Source organism: Entelurus aequoreus, linkage group LG09 (assembly GCF_033978785.1).
Source record: "Entelurus aequoreus isolate RoL-2023_Sb linkage group LG09, RoL_Eaeq_v1.1, whole genome shotgun sequence".
NCBI lineage: Eukaryota > Metazoa > Chordata > Actinopteri > Syngnathiformes > Syngnathidae > Entelurus > Entelurus aequoreus.
The window spans coordinates 38,785,648-38,805,291 of record NC_084739.1 but is presented as its reverse complement, the minus strand read 5'-3'; the positions used below and the strand labels follow the sequence as shown (position 1 = coordinate 38,805,291).

At 40.2% G+C, this 19,644-nt stretch overlaps 1 protein-coding gene across 1 annotated transcript; it reads right to left on the bottom strand.

Annotated features, from left to right (window-relative positions):
- Positions 1–6,993: 6,993 nt before the first annotated feature.
- On the bottom strand, positions 6,994–18,171 carry LOC133657424 (cytochrome P450 1B1). Its single transcript, XM_062058740.1, has 3 exons — positions 17,948–18,171; positions 12,634–13,648; positions 6,994–10,225 (listed from the first exon to the last, which is right to left on the bottom strand). Exons 1-3 carry the CDS (start codon positions 18,069–18,071, stop codon positions 9,622–9,624), a joined length of 1,743 nt encoding a protein of 580 aa, XP_061914724.1. The 5' UTR covers positions 18,072–18,171; the 3' UTR covers positions 6,994–9,621.
- Positions 18,172–19,644: the final 1,473 nt, after the last annotated feature.

Genomic DNA, 19,644 nt, shown 5'->3' with positions numbered 1-19,644 from the left:
TCCAACAAAACGGGGTGCCAGTTTATGAGACGGTACCTGCAGGAGGAGGTCTTTGGCCCGTAACCAGACTTGTTGACCAGGAGTGTATGATGGTGCCGGGATGCGCCGCTGGTTGGCACTACGACACATTCTTTCTGAAGCCCTTATAAGGGCAGCACGGGCGGTCCTCCAAACTTGGTGACAGCGTCTGACGTGTTTTTGGGAGGGCGGGAAGGCCACTTCGGTCTTCTGTTGGGGAAACATAGGGGGTTGATACCCGAGAGAACACTCGAAAGGAGAGATACCCACAGCTGTGCTCTTCATTGAGTTGTATGCATATTCGACCCAGGGCAGAAACTTGCTTCAAGATGCGGGCTGGCGGGTAGCAACATAGCGCAACGTGGTCTCCAAACCTTGGTTAGCACTCTCTGCCTGCCCGTTACTCTGGGGATGGTAGCCCGACGTAAGGCTGACGTGGCCCCAATCCCTTTGCAGAAGGTCTGCCACACCCGGGAAGTTAACTGGGGGCCACGGTCAGAGACAATGTCCATGGGGATCCCATGTTGCTTGATAACATGCGCTGTAAGTAAGTCAGCGGTCACGGAAGAAGATGGGAGTTTAGGCAATGGAACAAAATGTGCGGCTTTGGAGAAGTGGTCAATAATAGTTAGAATCGTGGTGTTACCTCGGGACAAGGAGAATCCAGTGACGAAGTCCAACGCGATGTGAGACCAGGGGCGACCGGGGACAGGTAGGGGGCACAAGAGGCCCGTCGGCGGTCTGTGGGAAGACTTGTTGCGTGAGCAAGCAAGCGGCGATAAACTCACGGGTGTCCACTGCCATTGACGGCCGCCAGAACCGCCGACGGCTGAAGGAAAGTGTGCGCTGGAATACCGGATGGCAGGGAAAAATGCTGGAGTGCCCCCAGTCCAACACTCTAGGTCGTAGCTCCCGAGGCACAAATAGTTTGTTGGGGGTCCGCCCCCTGGTCCCAGGTTGGAGCGCAGGGCGGTCCGAATCTGGTCCTCCACTTCCCAGGTGACCATGCCAACTATCCTGGCTGGAGGAAGGATGGGTTCTGCCGTGGAGGTGCAGGCGGGCTCCTCAGTGAACTGCCGGGATAGGGCATCAGCCATAGTGTTGTGGGAGCCCAGCCTGAAAGAGAGGGTATAATCGAAACGGCAGAAAAATTGTGCCCAACAAGCCTGCCGGTCGTTCAGCCTCCTGGCTGAACAGATGTGCAGTAGGTTACAGTGGTCCGTGAGGCCCTTGAACTGGTGCTTGGCTCCCTCGAGCCATTGTCTCCATTCTGATAGGGCCTCATGGCCCGCCAGAAGCTCCCTATTTCCGGCATCATAGTTCCGTTCTGCCGGTGAGAGGCGTCTGGAAAAATATGCGCAAGGGTGGATACTGTTATCTACCTTGGCACGCTGGGACAGTACAGTGCCAATCCTAGCATCCGAAGCATCTACTTTAACGATGAAAGAACATTCAGGGTCCGGGTGAATGAGGACCGGATCGGAAACAAAACTCTTCTTGAGGCTCTTGAAGGCCATACCGGCCTCTCGGGTCCACTGGAAAGAAATGTTGGAAGACGTAAGAGCATGGAGTGGGGCGGCCAACTTACTAAAGTCCCGGATGAAGCGTCGGTAAACAGCCGCGAATCCCAGAAAGCGTCTCAACTCCGTCCGGGTAGAGGGCTGGGGCCATTCTAACACCATCTCCACCTTCTTGGCGTCTGCCTTGATGTGCCCCTTCTCGATAATGAAGCCCAGAAAATCCACACATCGGCTTTGACAAAGAGGCGGTTTTCCAGAAGTCGTTGAAAGATGGGACGCACATGTTGCTGGTGTTCCTGCAGAGTTTGGGAACAAATGAGAATGTCATCCAAATATACGACAACAAAGCGGTCAAGAATGTCCCGCAGGACGTCATTGACAAGGGCCTGGAAGACGGCTGGGGCGTTAGTGAGTCCAAACGGCATAACTCTATACTCGAAGTGGCCGAGATGGGTATTGAAGGCTGCTTTCCACTCATCCCCCTCCTTGAAGCCATGCCGGATGGTGTGCAGTCTTGCAGAGGCGTCCCCTCCATCGGCTGGGTGATCGAAGACTGCTCGAAAAGCAGCGTGGCCGCGGTCTGAGCCGGGCGCGCAGGGGCGTATCCGGCTGCGCTCTCAGCGGAGCTTCTTGCTGCTCCAGCAGCGGAGAGAATGACATTATGAGCATGCGCCATAACATCATATTTAGAATTTCATGTCATCGTATTGAATTTGTTAGTTCATCTATTTGTTGTTTAGCTCCACCTCACTTCATTAAACTTCACCATTATGTCGTTGTATATCTTCTTTCTGGCTCTCGGCTCTTCTTGGACGTTAGCAACAGTTAGTGGTCTTGCTTGCAATTATCAGCAGTCAGAACTCTGGTTTTTTTAAGGAGTATAGTGCACCTAAAAAGTCTTCACAGTGCTTCACTTTTTCCACATTTTATTTTACAGCCTTTTTCCAAAATGAAATACATACATGTTTGTCCCCAAAAATCTACAGACAATACCCCATAATAATAATGTGAAAATGCTCGTTTTTTTCTTTAATTTTTTTATTTGTTGAAAATAAAAAATCACATGTGTGTAAGTATTTACAGTATTTGCTACGTACTTTGTTGACGCACCTTTGGCAGCAATAGGTAGGTTGCATTCACGGCACATCCAGGCACTTTCAGGTTTCAGGCGATGGTCTAGAGCAGTCATTTTCAACCAGTGTGCCGCGGCACACTAGTGTGCCGTGGGAGATCGTCAGGTGTGCCGTGAGAAATTATTTAATATCTCCTAATTAACCATTGTCGGGTGTCCGTGCTATAATAAAGTGCGGCAGATAATGTAATACTCATCTATTTCAGTAGGTGGCAGCAGAGGGCGATCTGCGCATCACGTGACAGTGACAGTTTGGGATCGCAGCAAAAGGAGGCGAGCAAGTGACAGTGATGGAGAAGTTTTTGAGAAGGGAAAATGCAAATGCAGAACAGGGTCCTGGACAAAATTCTGACCCAGATGAAGGCTCTAGTATGAGTGGTCTACAAAATAAAAAAAGACGGTGAGCTCGAGGCAATAAAGCGAAAGCTATCTTTCATTTGGATTGACTTTCCCCGGGGATGCGACAGCATCGACTCCGCAGTGCTTGGTGTGTGGTGAGAAGCTATCCAATAGCGCCATGGTGCCAAGCAAGCTTAAACGCCATCTCCAAACGAAACACCCCGATGGACTATTTTGTACGCTTACGTACAAATAATGAGAAACAGGCAACTTTTCTCAGAAAAACCACAAAGGTAAACAAGAGAGCCCTCAAAGCTTGCTACCTTGTTGTTGAACTCGTAGCTAAATCAAAAAAGTCCCACACTGTGGCAGAAACATTAATACTGCGAGCTTGTAAAGCCATTGTAATAGTAGTGAGTATAAATACATTTAGAAAAGTATATTATTAACTATATGTATTATATACTGTGTTAGAGTGTCATTTTGTGTCATTTTGGTTGGTGGTGTGCCGCAGGATTTTGTAAATGTAAAAAGTGTGCCGCGGCTTAAAAAAGGTTGAAAATCACTGGTCTAGAGCAGGGGTGTAAAACGTATGGCTCACGGGTCGTATGAGGCCTGTGAACAGGTTTAATCTGGGGGGTCCACAAACTAAGCATTAATCCGTGAAAGACAAAGTTATGTACTTGATGGACATAACAAGTGTCATGCTGCTGTTGTTGTGACGCTAATGAGAAAAAGTTTTGTTTCAAAGTTTGTTTGAAATGGATTTCCTGCTACAAATATTAGTCTCATCTACAATTCATGTCTGCAGTTGTTTTTATGCTGTAAAGTTCATATTTTGTCCCATTATTTAACTATAGATGTCCCTGTTGTTCAGCAATGTTTGCTAGAGATATCAAGATTCAGTATATGCTGTTGAGCCAACGAGAGATTTAATCATCGAGTTTATTAATATTTTTAAAGATATTTTCTTGATGCTAACGAATATCACCAAAGATGCACTTGGCTTTCCTGCACAACAACAACAACTTAGCTTTTAGTTTCTGTGATGAATATCTAGACAGAAAATACGGTGGATTGGACCATCAATTACAATATTTATACTAGAACCTAACATGACGTTAGTTTATTTGCACAACCAGGTCTTTGTAGTTATATTTAGGCAGTGCAACCAGAAATGAACACAAACAAACTGATGAGATGCCTTGTCCTTTTTTTTGTTTAGTTCTGCTCTCAAACACTACAAATATAGTAGAGAATAAACTCAATTGCATCACAAAGTTTCTCAAACAAATCGAATGTTCAGATAAACTTTTTACAAAGTGATCACTGCAGACACAAGCATGGTCCGATTGTGTTCCACAAGATGATGAAAGTGATATTTTTAAGAGCCATTTCCTTCGAAGCACTTTTGTTTTTCCCTGACTTTAATACCTTTATGAGCCACTTCTTTCGGGACTCTATGGAAGCTCTTTCCTATCTCTCTATTTGAATGAATAGAGAGAACAGAACAGCAAAATGGCATTTTATGAAAAAACTCTCCACCCACTATCACTTGTTTTAATGCTACGCTCAAGCTGCTTGACCATTGTGTCAAATAAGCCACGAAGAAGAAAAACAAACATGACGTCATATGCAACTCAGCTATTACAGCCTCAAGTCTTTTTAAATACGATGCCACAGTTTCGCCCATTCCTCTTTGCAGCACCTCTAAAGCTCCATCAGGTTGTATGGGAAGCGTTGGTTTTCATCCAGGATGTCTCTGTACATTGCTGCATTCCTCTTACCCTCTACCCTGACTAATCTCCCAGTTCCTTCCGCTGAAAAACATCCCCACAGCATGATGCTGCCACCACCATGCTTTACAGTAGGGATGGTATTGGCCTGGTGATGAGCGGTGCCTGGTTTCTTTCAAAGAGTTCATTCTCTGTCTCATCGAACCAGATCATTTTGTTTCTCATGGTCTGAGAGTCTTTCAGGTGCATTTGGGCACATTTTCTTCTCAGAAATTGCTTCTGTCTGCCCACTATCATACAGGCCTGATTGGTGGATTGCTGCAGAGATGGTTGTCCTTCTGGAAGGTTCTCCTCTCTCCACAGAGTAATGCTGTAGCTCTGACAGAGTGACCAACATGTTCTCGGTCACCTCCCTGACTAGACTAAGATGAATGCAGCAATGTACAGAGACATCCTGGATGAAAACCAACACTTCCCATCCAGCCTGATGGAGCTTAAGAGGAATGGGCGAAACTTCCCAAAGATAGGTGTGCCAAGCTTGTGGCATCGTATTAAAAAAAAAACTTGGGGCTGTAATTGCTGCCAAAGGTGCATCAAGAAAGTATTGAGCAAAAGTTGTGAATAGGTACGTTCATGTATTTTTTATTTGTAATAAATTAGCAAAATTAAATTAAAAACATTTCACATGGTCAGTATGGTGTATTGTCTGTTAGGACAAAAATGAATATTTTGCATTTTAGAATAAGACTGTAACATACAGTAACTAAATGTGGACAAAGTCAAGCGCTGTGAATACTTTCCGGATGCACTGCAGTTTCTCACGCTAGTCTGTGTTCAAGCACATGATGTCAGCAAACAGAGCTGTAATTATGGGGGAGGGCTCAGATGGTATTGCGGCCTTGCCAGCAACTTGAAGGTTCCACCTTCCGCCATCCAAGTCACAGCCTCTGTGCCTTTGGGCAAGACACTTCACCCACCTTGCTTCCAGTGCCGCTCAAACTGGTGTATGAATGTGGGTGAATGTTGGGTGGTGGTCGGAGGGGCCGTAGACACAAATTGGCAGTTTACCTCAGGGCAGCTGTGGCTACAAATGTAGTTTACCACCATCAATGTGTGAATGTGGAGTGAATGAATGATGGCTTCTCAGTTCTTTGAGAAGCGCTTTGAGTGTCTATAAAAGTGCTATATAAATTGAATCCATTATTATTATTATTATCATGGTCAAACTCTGTCTTCAGACAAAATGCCAAAATAGCTCAAAACTTAAAAACTGGTGCATTTTATTTGTATCCGTACCTTAAACCTGCTTTCTGTAGTGTAGCAGGAAGTGGTAGAAAATATTGAACTCAACAGTGAAAAGTTCTTGCAGCAACGCTTTTAGTGATTGTGTCAAGAACCCTACTGATTTGTAAATGACGTGTAGTTTGTACATGGAAAACTCCCGGCCATATTAGTTACATAAGAGCAGGAGCCTGTTGTGTGAATGTGTTGTGTTGAGGAAAAAAACACCTGATTAAATGTGGACATTCCTGCCGATCTTGTTAATTCACTTGTGACAACAGAAAGCTTTAAAGATGTCTTACGTCATGCAATGTTTCATCTCAAGTATTTAAAGGTAGCTGCTGTTGATATGCCAAACATCTGAATACAAACTTGTCCTATTCAGGTTGTAGTTCTACAAAGTGCCTGTCTTTGTTCTTTTGTAGTCTGAATTTCTCATCTCCCAACTCATCTGTCCATTTCATGAATTTTACCAAATTTCCCGGTAACGGCTGAGCTGGAGCCTAACCGAGCTGACCGGTCTTTCCTTTATTAAAATGGAAGTATCCATCTTGAATGTGCCACAGATGAAAGGAGCATGATGATAATCATATCAGTAGTCATCGACTGTACTTTTATCACTCTTTGTTCTGCACTCTGCAAATCGTGGGTTGAGCAAGTACGGGATGTTCGTTCAGGACAAGATAACAGCTGTGCAGGGGTAAGGATCTCCCAAACACGTCCTCTTTGTTCTTCTACCTCAATCGGCTTGATGAAGGTGATGATGAAGTTGAGGGGGCGAAGCATATCTCGGAGTGACATGTTCTCCTTTTCGGTTCCTCCTAACAGCTGGACTTTTGATTATTAAAGAGCAGCATTGTGACCAAAAACATGTTTTATTGGAAGTGAACAACATTAACACAACCATTTTTGCTGGTTGCATTTGAATTGAAAATGTCTTTGGGGAAAAATAATAAACAGTGCATCCAGAAAGTATTCACAAAACTTCACTTTTACACATATTTCCAAAATATAATTATTTTTTGTCCTCAAAATTCTACAGACAATACCCCGTAATGACAATGTGAAAAGGTTTCTCTCTTAAACTAAAAATACTAATAAGTCACATGTACATAAGTATTCACCGCCTGTTCTCAATACTTTGTTGCTGCATATTTGGCAGCAATTACAGTATCAAGTATTTTTAAATACGATGCCACGAGTTTGGCACACCTATCTTTAGGCAGTTTTGCCCATTCCTCTTTGCAGCACCTCTGAAGCTCCATCAGGTTGCGTTGGTTTTCATCCAGGATGTCTCTGTATATTACTGCATTCATCTTTCCCTCTATCTGTCATGACTGTGTGATCATGTTTTGTTTTGGTTATGTTCGGTTTGGTTTTTGGACTCTTTGTGCACCTTGTTTTGTTTCCATGACAACCCATTAGTTTTCACCTGTCCTCATGTCACGCACCTGTCTCACGTTTTGCACTCGCGCACCTGTCACTAATTATGTCGGTATTATTTAAGCTTTCAGTTGCCAGGCAGTCTGTCTGGCGACATTAACTCCGTTTGACTTCTGCTACCCATGTTACCCCTGCTACCATAGTTCCATGCCAAGTGAGTTTTGTCTATTTTCATGTTCCAAGTAAGTTTTTGTTTATTGTCCATAGTTTTGCCTTTGTGGTACTTTTTGTTCCTTAGCCAAGTTTATCTCCGCCTTGAGCGCGCTTTTTGTTCGTACCCTTTTTGTAGTTAGTGTTAAAATAAAATGATGTCCTTACCTTCACGCCATGTCCACTTCTATTCTTGCATCTCGGGAAAACAAACACCCCATAGTCCACGTTATGACACTATCCTGACTAGTCTCCCAGCTCCTGCCACTGAAAAACATCCCCACAGCATGATGCTGCCACCACCATGCTTCACAGTAGGGATGGTATTGGCCTGGTGATGAGCGTTGCCTGGTTTCCTCCAAACATGACGCCTGGCATTCAATCTGTGTCTCATCAGACAAGAGAATTTTGTTTCTAATGGTCTGAGAGTCTTTCATGTGCATTTTAGTAAACTTTTTACTAAGAAATCGCTTCCGTCTGGCTACTATACCTTACAGGCCTGATCAGTGGTTTGCTGCAGAGATGGTTGTCCTTCTGGAAAGTTCTCCTCTCTCCACAGAGTAATACTGTAGCTCTGACAGAGTGACCATCTGGTTCTTGGTCACCTCCCTGACTAGACTAAGATGAATGCATTTTTGTTTGTTTTTAACTTTTAATACATGTGCAAAATTAAAAAACGTTTCACATTGTCATCAGGTGGGGTCTGTAGAATTTTGAGGACAAAAATTGATTCATTCCATTTTGGAATAGGGCTGTAACATAACACTGTGAAAAAAGTGAAGCGCTGTGAATACTTTCCGGGGGCACTGTTAATATTTCTGAATAAAGTAGTCATCTTTATTGTTGCTTAGCACATTCCTAAAAATATGTCAATCTGAATTTAAAAGCCAGTGGCTAAATTTGATCCACTGAATGGTGTCGTGTAAGCTTCATAATATTATTAGTCGACTAATCGCTAAGATAGTCGATGACTAGATCGTCGACCATCAAAATAGTCGTTAGTTGCAGTTCTTTTGTAAAATATATAATTGTTTTAATGAAATTGTAGTAGTTTTATTTGTTGTCACCTAAATGTAAGCATCCTTGGAATAATACCTCCTTATCTTAGACAATAGTTTTGTATCCATAACTGTAAATTAAGATGATATATCGTATTCTTATCTAACACAGCTGCTGCTCTAATTTGGTTGTATGTTACGAGGACAACAACATGTGCATATCTTTCATTTGATGGCTAACAAACTGGAAAGAAAAAGTCGCAGTGGTAGAACCCATGTTAATACTCCCAGGTTTTTATTTTGAAGCTTATTTTGCATTGAACAGGAAGTCCCTCTGTGCATGTTTTGATGTCGTGTAGCTTAAGTAGACAGCAGTTATGTTGCTGCTAGTTTGTGATCATCAAGTTAAGCATAAATGGACAGAAATGACCACTTTGGCACTCAAGATGGTACGTCGACAAAAGCCATCAACCTTGTTTGTCAAGGTGGACTTTAGCAAGAGCTTTTAATTCACAATAAGAAGATTCCACTGTACAAGTTTTAGAAATAAATTGCATGCGTCCACACAACGGCTCTTTGTAGCTTTCAAATCAGTTTACTTTTGGCATCACGTAGAACTTACTCCAGATAAACTTTGACATGATTGATTGGCACAAAGTAGACCTACTGACATCTGTCATGAAGGCTAAGAAATAGTCCCTGAACTTGCAGTATGTGCTTTCTTGCCACTGTTGGGCAGGAGCTTGCATTAGAAGGACTCCTGCAAAGTGGACATTGTCTATAAAGTAAGAACAACAACAGGAGCACACAGGCTTGTCTGCACGTCCATCTTGTCCTCCCCTGAGATGAAGACTCTTCCTGTGAGTCCGAGCTACAAGGTCCAGAGTCATGAGTCTGTGACTGACCCGATATCCCGTTTTATTCCACACACCAAGTACACGTTTTGCTGAATCCTACATTTAGTTTATTTTTCCCCCATACATACTTTTTTTATGTTTTGTTTTTTAAGAGTCTGAGGGATCTACCTTGATGTCATCAGCGAAAACCTGACTGGTTATATCTTCCAGCAGCTTCATGTCATCCCTCAGCGAGACCGTTATCAAGAAAGGTTTGGGTTTCAGAGTCAGACCGTAGGTGTAGCTCAGATCGGGCGGTCTGGTTGGGTCTGTGCTGATGTGGCACTGGTGGGCCAGCAGGGCTATGAAGAGGAAGAGCTGGAACTTGGACAGCTCCTCGCCGATGCAGCGCCGCTTTCCCATGGAGAAGATAAGCACAAAGTTGCACATGTCCTTGTTCAGGTCGCCATTGGGGTGCAGGAAACGCTGTGGGTCGAACTGCTCTGGGTTGGACCAGATCATGGGATCGTGATTGGAGGACCACTGGTTCACAAACACAACCGTGTTCTTGGGTATGCTGTATCCGTTGATGGAGGTGTGCGCGGTGGTGGAGTGGGGGATGGTGAGCGGCACGAAGCTGGTGAAGCGCATAACCTCGTAGATGAAGGCCATGACGTAGGGCAGCCGAGACTGGTCCTCGGTAGACGGGAGACGGCTGCGGTCCACCACCTTGTCCACTTCTTCCTGGAGACGCAGCTGTATCTCAGGGTACCTTCATTCACAAGATGAGACCCACATGTTAGAGGACTTACTCATTAGTGCTTTCAATTTATGGACAAAGTCTTGATCTGAGTCCTCAGCACTTTGTATTGCCAAAACATGATGGACAACTTTTGTTTGAGTTTGGTGTGAGAGAACTTGATTGACCCTGGCCTGAACCCACCAATCCCACCATGGCATAAAGGACATTGTGAGCCAGGTGTCCAGAATCAGAGACCTCTGACATCACAAATCTTCTTTTGGATGAGTGGACACTAATTTCCACAGACACCAAGTCTTCCAAAAGTATATTGAATAGATTTTAAATGCTTTTAATCACCAGACTCCCCAATATTTTTGTTCCCAAGGTGAGTCTCCCGACTGTGATCAAATGGAGTTCTACTGTACTGATAATTAAGGACTAACCAACTTCTCCTGAGCTATGGTACATAAGAAATCATGCAGCAACTAAAATCCCCTCCAAAAAGTTTAATATCAGAAAAATAAGCAATTTGCATGCATGAAATATGTCATCAGCAGTAATATGGCAATGATCCAATGTTTCATTCCTATTCTATTTCTATGATGGCGATAGATGTGGCTGCTAAACGACAGTCATGCAAAGTAGGCCTGCAACGATTAGTTAACATAATCGACAAGATTGATTATAAAAATGAATCGACAAAGATGTGTTGCATGATTTAAATGTGAATTGATAGACCACAAGGAATGTTCATTTTTACACCTGTATGTCTTCAGGGAAATGATTGCAGCTCAAACAGTACTGGATAAAAATAATTGTTCTATTGGGTGGTATGTTTATTGGCCATCTTGGCTTTTTCACTGTGGTTGTATGTCTAATAAAGTAAAAACATTAGTTTCTCAGTAATTGTTTTCATTTGTTACACTTGAATGTACTATTTCAAAGGTTTTTAAAAATGAACTACAATCAAGTCCCTGACTCAACGTCAAACTCTAACGTGTACAGCAGATCATAAGCAATATTAGTGTGACTAGTCGACTAAACGAACAAATAATCACTGACTAGTTGACTATTGAAATAATCACCGGTCGGCTGTTTGCTTGGCTAGTAACAAAACAACTCATTAGTGGCCACTCTTCCTGTGTAATAAGACAATACTGTATTTGGTGAGGAGATGTCTGCAGGTAAGCGATTACTTTTCTCTGTACTGAATAGTAGAATATGAAGGGTGATATTATAAGGACAAAAAGTATGGTTGTGATGCCATAGCATTGCCTAACTGGGGGGGCTTCTACCAAACGTCTCCCAGATAATGAAAGTCATGTGTTGATGCAGAGTATACATTGTGAGTGGCTGGATAGCTCAATGTGTAATTAACAGTGGGGGTCAGTATTTTTATCATTATATTTAAATGATGTTCACACTTGTAATGAGTTTTTAAAACTTTCCTGTCTCATCTTATTTACAGTCTATTTTATTAGTATAGTTGTTGAACAGTTTATTTCCCATGGATTCATTTCAGAATTAAATTCAAGTAATATAAAAATAATTTCACAAATCAAAAAGTGTGAAAACATTTTTGTATTGGGGTACTCAAAGTAAAGATTTCCATTTACACGGCTTCAAATGCTTAAAAATATTTTTATTTAAAAAAAAGAAAAACAATAATTTTGATGAAAACACAAAATAAAATGAAAATTATGTATTTTAGGCGAAAGTTATATCCAAGTGTCACTTACGTCTCATTGCCCATAACTGTGGTGCGTTCAAGGACTCTCTATTAAAGTTACAAACAGAGGCATCACTAGTTGTTAACAACCGGGGTGGGGGGCACTTATTGTAACCCCCTAATAATATAATCACAATAATAACATCATATTGTATTATTATTTACTGACGATAATCTCAATGTGTATAAGCTATTCTTTATTTTACACAACGAAGCATCCAATTTATGATCATATTTTAGTAAATAATGACTATTTAAATTCATATTTTGGACACTTTATATTGAATTTGTTGGCTTTTGTGTAAAAATATTTTTTTTTTGTCGCAACCAAACAAAATGCTTAGTTGTTTATTTTTCAAGATATGTTCTACAGTAGTTAAATCCCATCATTAAAAAAATCAAATTTTGGTTTTTAAAAAGCTGGTTTCAACTAAATTCATGCAATGTTAAGCTTTTTAGTGCAAGTATACATACCAAGTGTGTGCGTTTGGGGCAGCGAGGTTGGGTTTAGGGGGACATGGGGGGGCCTTTAGTAGTCTTGTGTATGGGTCTCAGAATTTGGTGCTACGCCCCTGCTTGTAATTTACCTGCTTGGGATCCATACTTCCTATTATTGGATATTTTTTGGCCAAAAAAAAAAACAAGTTTATTTGTGGTACTTTAAAAGTGAGCATCCTCTGGGAATTAGAGAGGGCCAAAAGCGACTTACTTGACAAGGATGAGGATGATCCATTGCAGGGATGTAGACAACGTATCTTGACTCGCACCAAAAATATCTGCAACAGTTGGCGTGACAAAGTCTTTATCCGGCAAGAAGTCGCTTTTATGGTGCAGTTTGTCCAGGGCCACGATGAGAGCGTCCGTCATGTCCCTGGTGGTGCTGGACTGGATGCTCTTTCTGTGTTCTCTCACTTTATCCGTGATAAAGTCGGTGAACTCCCTGTTGAGGGTCTTAAAGTTGTCAAACATGGTCTTGATGGGGTTGGGGAAGTACTGCAGCCAGGGCATGACGTCCACGATGCTCCCGGCTCCCACGGTCTCAGTGAACTGGCTGTTCCTGCCCACCACCTGCCTGAACTCGGCGTCCTCATAGGAGTACCTCTTCCCGAAGCACACGGCGCTCATGATGTTGGCGGTGGACACCACCAGGTAGGTCATGGGGTCAAAGTGTCGCCTGTCCTCGGACTTGGTCAGAAAAAGGTGCAGAAGCTCCTTGAACTCGCACAGGATGTGCTGCTTGAAGGTGGTCTTGGTCAGCTGGTTCCCCGTGGAGAACATCCTGACGGTGGAGTGGGCCACCCTGCGGTGAATCTTCCACCAGTCCGACGTGGTGTTGAAGGCCATCCCGTCGCCGTTGGAGATGTACCGGAAGGAGGCGAAATCCGGTCTCCCGGCAAACTCCGGGCCTTGGTTGATGAGCGCCTGCTTGATGGCGCTCCCGTTCAGGACCACCACGTTTTTGGAGCCCAGTTTGATCTGGAAGACGTCGCCGTATTTCACCACCATGCGCATGAAGTACAAGTGCGGCGCGCTCCCGAGCTGCACCGCGTTCCCGACGACGGGCCAGGCGAACGGGCCTGGTACGCACAGGAGCGGACGCTGCTGGAGCCAACACCAGACTTGGGCGGAGAGCAGGAGCGCGACGCAAGACAGCAGCAGCGCCGTCAGAGCTTCTCCGCCGCTCTCATCCAACATCAGAGCCATCTTCAGCTTCCTGCGATGTTCTATTCAACACAAACACAACGTGTTGGATACTGCATTGAAATACCTGCTCATGTCTTTGGTTTGGGGAAAATGAGATTGAGTTTTAGTCAGCAAAACATTGCAAGGATAGAACTTGCTGCCTGTTGCTGTGCTGACTTTTACGCACGCATTGCAGTGCCAAGCTGCAACACCGCAACGTCTGTGCGCCGCTTTGATACTGTTTTTTTTTTTGTTTTTTTTAAACGTGTTGTTCCGGAGGGTGTCACCCACTCTGCACACTGCAGACATCCCCTCCTCCTAAACTACACAGCCGCCCTCCCTTCCACTGAACATATGTTGGCAACAGGCGCCATTTTTGCGCACCACAGACTGCTAAAACTCTCACAGGTATTGAGCATATAATTGTTGTTCAAATAAATTATGATTGCTTTTTGTTCATGAGCTCACTTGCAATACACAAATTCATGTGAATATATTCACTTTCTAAATGTGGTGAGAATAATGTAAACATCCATCTGACTGTAGCATTTTTGGTGCGTATTAAATTGGCTAATTTATTATTCAGTTTTCAAAATCTGTATTTGTATGAATTAGTTTAACTTCATTACGAATATATTGTATAATATCGAAATAAACCTGACATGTTGGTGTGCATTTAATTGGCTTTTTTTAATTAATTTTTTTAACTTATTTTTTTAAATTTACCATGAATTGATTTACGTGGAACCCGACTTAAACAAGTTGAAAAACGTATCCGGGTGCTACCATTTAGTGGTCAATTGTACGGAATATGTACTGTACTGTACAATCTACTAATAAAGGTTTCATGCAATCAATCAATCAATCAATCAATCAAATATTGTTCACTTCGAAATGCAACAATGCAGAAATACATCTGACTATAACATTTTTGATGTGCATTCAATTGGTTTCTTTTATTTTTCAGGTTTTAAAATGTTGGAATACTTTCAACTTCCAAATGCAATAACATATAATGTATAACGTGCATAACGTAGATATAAACCTGACTATAGCATTTCTGTAGTGCATTAATTTGGATTTTTTTTTTTTATTCAGTTTTTAAAATCTATATTTTTATAAACATTTTAAACTTCAAAATGCAGTCAAAATAAAATGTATAACGAGCACAACGTATAAATAAACCTAATATTTTTGGTGTGCATTCAATTAGCTTTTTATTTAGTTTTTAAAATGTATATTTTTATGAATATGTTCCACCTCTGAATGCATCCATCCATCCATCCATTTTCTACCGCTTATTCCCTTCGGGGTCGCGGGGGGCGCTGGAGTCTATCTCAGCTACAATCGGGCTGAAGGCGGGGTACACCCTGGACAAGTCGCCACCTCATAATATAAGTATAAAGAATAATGTGCACAATGAAATAATCCCGACTACAGCATTTTTGGTGAGCATTCAATTGGCTATTTTATTATTATTTAGTTCTTAAAATGCATATTTTATAAATATATTTAACTTGTGAATGCAGTAAAAAAAAATGTATGATGTCCATAATGTAGAAATAAACCTGACTATAACATGATGGTGTGCAATGTGCATGAAATTGGCTATTGTATTATTTATTCCTTAAGATTGATATTTTTTGTGAATTTTTTAAATGCAATAGTAATATAATGTGCATACTATAGAAATTAACCTGACTTCACCATTTTTGGTTTGCATTGAATTAGTTTTTTTATTAATTACTTTTTAAAAATAAAGTTTTTATGAACATTTTTAACTTCAAAATACAGTAAGAATATAATGTTTATGATGTGGAAATAAATCTGACTATACCATTTTTGGTTTACATTCTTTTTGTTTTATTTAGTTTTGAAAATGTGTATTTTATGAGTATTTTCAACTTCTAAATATTGTAGGATTATAATGTAATATGTGCATATTTAATGTAGGAATATATTTGGGTGTGCATATGTGCATTTAATTGGCTTTTTAATTTGTATTTGTATGCATTCATTTTTTCAGAAATACACACTGCAGCCATACGATCTAAAAAATAACATTTACATGTATACATGTAATTGTATATGTTTTTGCTTGATATATCGTATCATGAGTTACACTTAGGCTTGCTGCCCAATCTGATATTTTTGTAAAAAGGTATGCTTTTATGTCATAAAAATATTGGTGCTTGTATTTATCATTGATTGTGTACCTGCACAATATAATCAAAATTGTGTTGCTTACTTTAGAAATGAAACAGATAAATTGCTTTATTAATATTTAAGACAGCTCCACATTAGAATAGAATAACAAACTAAAATAGTATTTTATTTTTTTAATTTATTACATTTGAACTACTTTGCACTGATGCCACCTTTATTATGCAATATTTAAAAATAAAAATCCATTAAAATGACAACAGCAACATCATAAATGAGGATTAATAAATATCTGATTGTGAGCAAAAGACAAAGGGTAATTTTTAAATCACGTTTGTTGGCCTTAAAGGGATTTGGGGATCCACTTCAGCACCGCGGACAGCAACTTTCATCACAAGCGGTAATGTCCACTGAGCCCCACTTTCTTATTGTTATGATTCATTTTTCAAAATTACCAAGTTAACTCATGTGATTAATCACAAAATATCATCCCATTAATCATGTACACCAGGGGTCCCCAAACTACGGCCTGCGGGCCGGATCCGGCCCCCCAGCATCCAAAATCCGGCCCACAGGAAGTCCCAAGTTAAAAAAAAAGTTTTTATTTTTTGTATTTTTATTTTTTATTTGTTTTTATCTTTCCTTTTTTATCCATTTTCTACCGCTTGTTACTCTTGGTGTCTCCTAGCCGCTCAGGCAAATCATATTGTCTAAAAATGAATTTTCCCATCGATAACGTGACAATGTTAAATGTTGATGAACATCAATGTTAATTGATGTTAAATGAAAAAACAGATTATAAAGACAATGTATATATATATATATATATATATATATATATATATATATATATATATATATATATATATATATATATATATATATATATATATATATATATACACAGCCTGGCCCCCGGCCAATTTTTATTAACCCAATGCGGCCCCCGAGTCATAATGTTTGGGGACCCCTGATGTACACACTTGGATTAGTCATGCAATTTATTTTGACTGCAAAAACTATTTTACCTTAACCGCTATACAGTCAGTGATCAGATCAATGCAAGCATCAGCAGAAAAAGTGGTGTGCTCGCTGACAAAATTCACTCCAAAATACAGCCTGAAAGAACTTTAGATAAAACTGTTTTGTGCAAAAAAATTACATGCATTAAAGTAAAACGTTTCCAAACTTTTCTCGATGGCATTTCGGCAATAAAATTGCTTTTGTGCATGAATATTGGGGTATTGTATTTAGCAAATTTTAATTATAAACGATAGTAATCCCCTGCGTAATTAATCAGGATTAATCTAAATTCAAAATTTGAATAATCTGATTTTAAAAAGTAGTCATTTGCCAGCCCTAATTTAAATCCGACCCACTCAAGGCAAAATACTACTCTATTATATATTATATTATATTATTATATTATAAAAATATTCAGTCAGGTTCTTATACACCTGTATTATAGTTAATCATATTAACTATTGATTCACCTTAATATAATTTACTTTTCTATTTTTTAAGTTTTTCGTTTTTTTGTGTATTTAATTGATTTTTTATTAAAATACTTGTATTTTTCTTCTGATGTATTAATACATGTACTTACTTTTATAACCATGTTTTATGTTCTAATTTTTCCTTTCCTGATTAGAAAATAGTTCCATTTTAATGCAAAAAGATGAAACATGGAGAATTAACTCTGCTTCTGTACTCATTTTCCAAAATGTTGAATTGCATATTATTTTATTCTTGCTCATGTTTGAAAAAAAACAAAAAAAAAAACATCATCTGAGTTAGTGTATTACAAATATTTACTAATTGTTCCACAAAATGCATAATAATGCAATAAATATAATTAAAGTAAATAATTAACAAATTCTGATTAATCACTGCAAAAAACATAAATTACAATTATATTGGTGTTAAAAATAATATTCATACATGATATACATTTTTGATCATACGTAAAATTGTTTACAAAAGAGTAAAATAAAGCATTTTACTTATAATATAATTTAGTAGATTTTTAATATTATAAATAGTATTATTTCCACTCGGATGTTGGCACCATTAGAAGCAGACCACACAAATGCAGGCATAAATAATAATAAAGAAAATATTGCGTATTGTCCAAAAATAGCTGCTACAAGTGACGTAAAGATACTGAGTGAACTTACTGAGTGTGCAGTTATCTTCTCTCACAAGGAAGAAGTTGGCAAGTGTGACTTTTTTGGTGCATTGAGCAAAGTCAAGTACAGGAAAGGTGCAGGAGGGAGGAGACAATGAAGACAATAAAGACATGAGAGAAGTGAACCCAGCCTCCTTCGCTGGCCCACTTCATACAATTAATTGCATAGATCATCTTTGGGGTTAGTTATATATATAGTGCAAATTACATTAAAGATTGAACCTGTTTTGTTTTGAACAATGTCACACACACACACACACACACACACACACACACACACACACACACACACACACACACACACACCCTTCACAATGTGTATACAATAGTTTTGACCACAGCTTGTGCTTTCTCTCAGTCAGTGACGTCTTGTTGTTGTTTCCCCTCCTGTTTGAAAAGCACACACTGTTCACACAGCTGTCGCTTGCACCTGCAGACAGTCACCTGTGTCTGTCACATCACGCCTGCAGTCTTCCTCCTGCAGGCTGCAGCAGTCTTGGCTGGACATGCGCTTCCTTAAGGCCCGATCGTTTACTTTAATCCCTCTGACATCATTGTTTGCCAAGAAACAAACATGTAGTTTGACATAAGTCTCAAAGATGAGCACACACACACACACACACACACACACACACACACACACACACACACACACACACACACACACACACACACACACACACACACACACACACACACACACACACACACACACACACACACACACACACACACACTTTTTTTCTCTCCAGGGCTTTAGTTAAAATACCTGAACCTACAACATAAAATACCTCAAATAAAATGCTAAGATAAAATACACATCTTTGGTATGCAGGGCCACCCCAGGCTAAATTGGGGTTCGAAGCAGAATTAAGAAAATGTGTTTGCATGAGACAGCAGTGAGTGACAAGCATGAACAGCAAGCAAATTCCTCGGACGGTCAAGCAATTCTTATTCAATGTACTGTAATTAATAACTGTGAAAAATATAGACTATTTAAAAATATATATGTTCTGATAAACTACTAATGGCAACACAAACTAGTCAGTGTTGTTTTTGTTGTACATCAATTTACGAGCTTAATTGTTTCTGTGATGGCACTCTTAACTCAAAACACTTATATCTCAAATCAACAGCTCCCAATGACATTATTAAAATCATTTTAGTTGATGCGTACCCCCCCTCCCCCCCCCAAACAGCACAATTTGAACATGTAACACGCCTTTTAAAAAGATAAAACAAACTTCTAGATACAAACTATTGTATAAAACAATACAATAGAATGCAATACAACAACTACAATTGTTTGATGAAGTCATGTAATAATAATGTACAGTATTTTAATGGTATCTCCTTCAAGCTGCTTCTCCGTCAAACACACCATCAGCTTTTTCATATGTTCATGGATAAATGTCTGCCCTTTAGATAATATCTTAAAATTTTTGGCTGGCGTTAGACTCATTCTGCCTCAGACTGGTTCAGACTAGCAGTGATACACTCAATTCACCAAATTGGGGACGCATGCTGTCAGATTTTTGATGATTTCTTTCTTTAATTCAATGTATATCATCCTCTTCTTCTTTCTCAGCGCTGTCCTACACACTCACTTTCTTCCTTTCCACGCTTGGAAAACAAATTCATGTCTATCTCGAGCTATGAGCTAATGCTAGCGAGTAAGACCAGATG

Coding starts and splice junctions, on each gene's coding strand:
- LOC133657424 (XM_062058740.1), bottom strand. CDS start 18,071: ATGTCTTTATTGTCTTCATTGTCTCCTCCCTCCTGCACCTTTCCTGTA. Junction 13,649..17,947: donor AGAAGATAACTGCACACTCA/GTAAGTTCACTC, acceptor TGTGTTGAATAG/AACATCGCAGGAAGCTGAAG. Junction 10,226..12,633: donor ATCATCCTCATCCTTGTCAA/GTAAGTCGCTTT, acceptor TTGTGAATGAAG/GTACCCTGAGATACAGCTGC.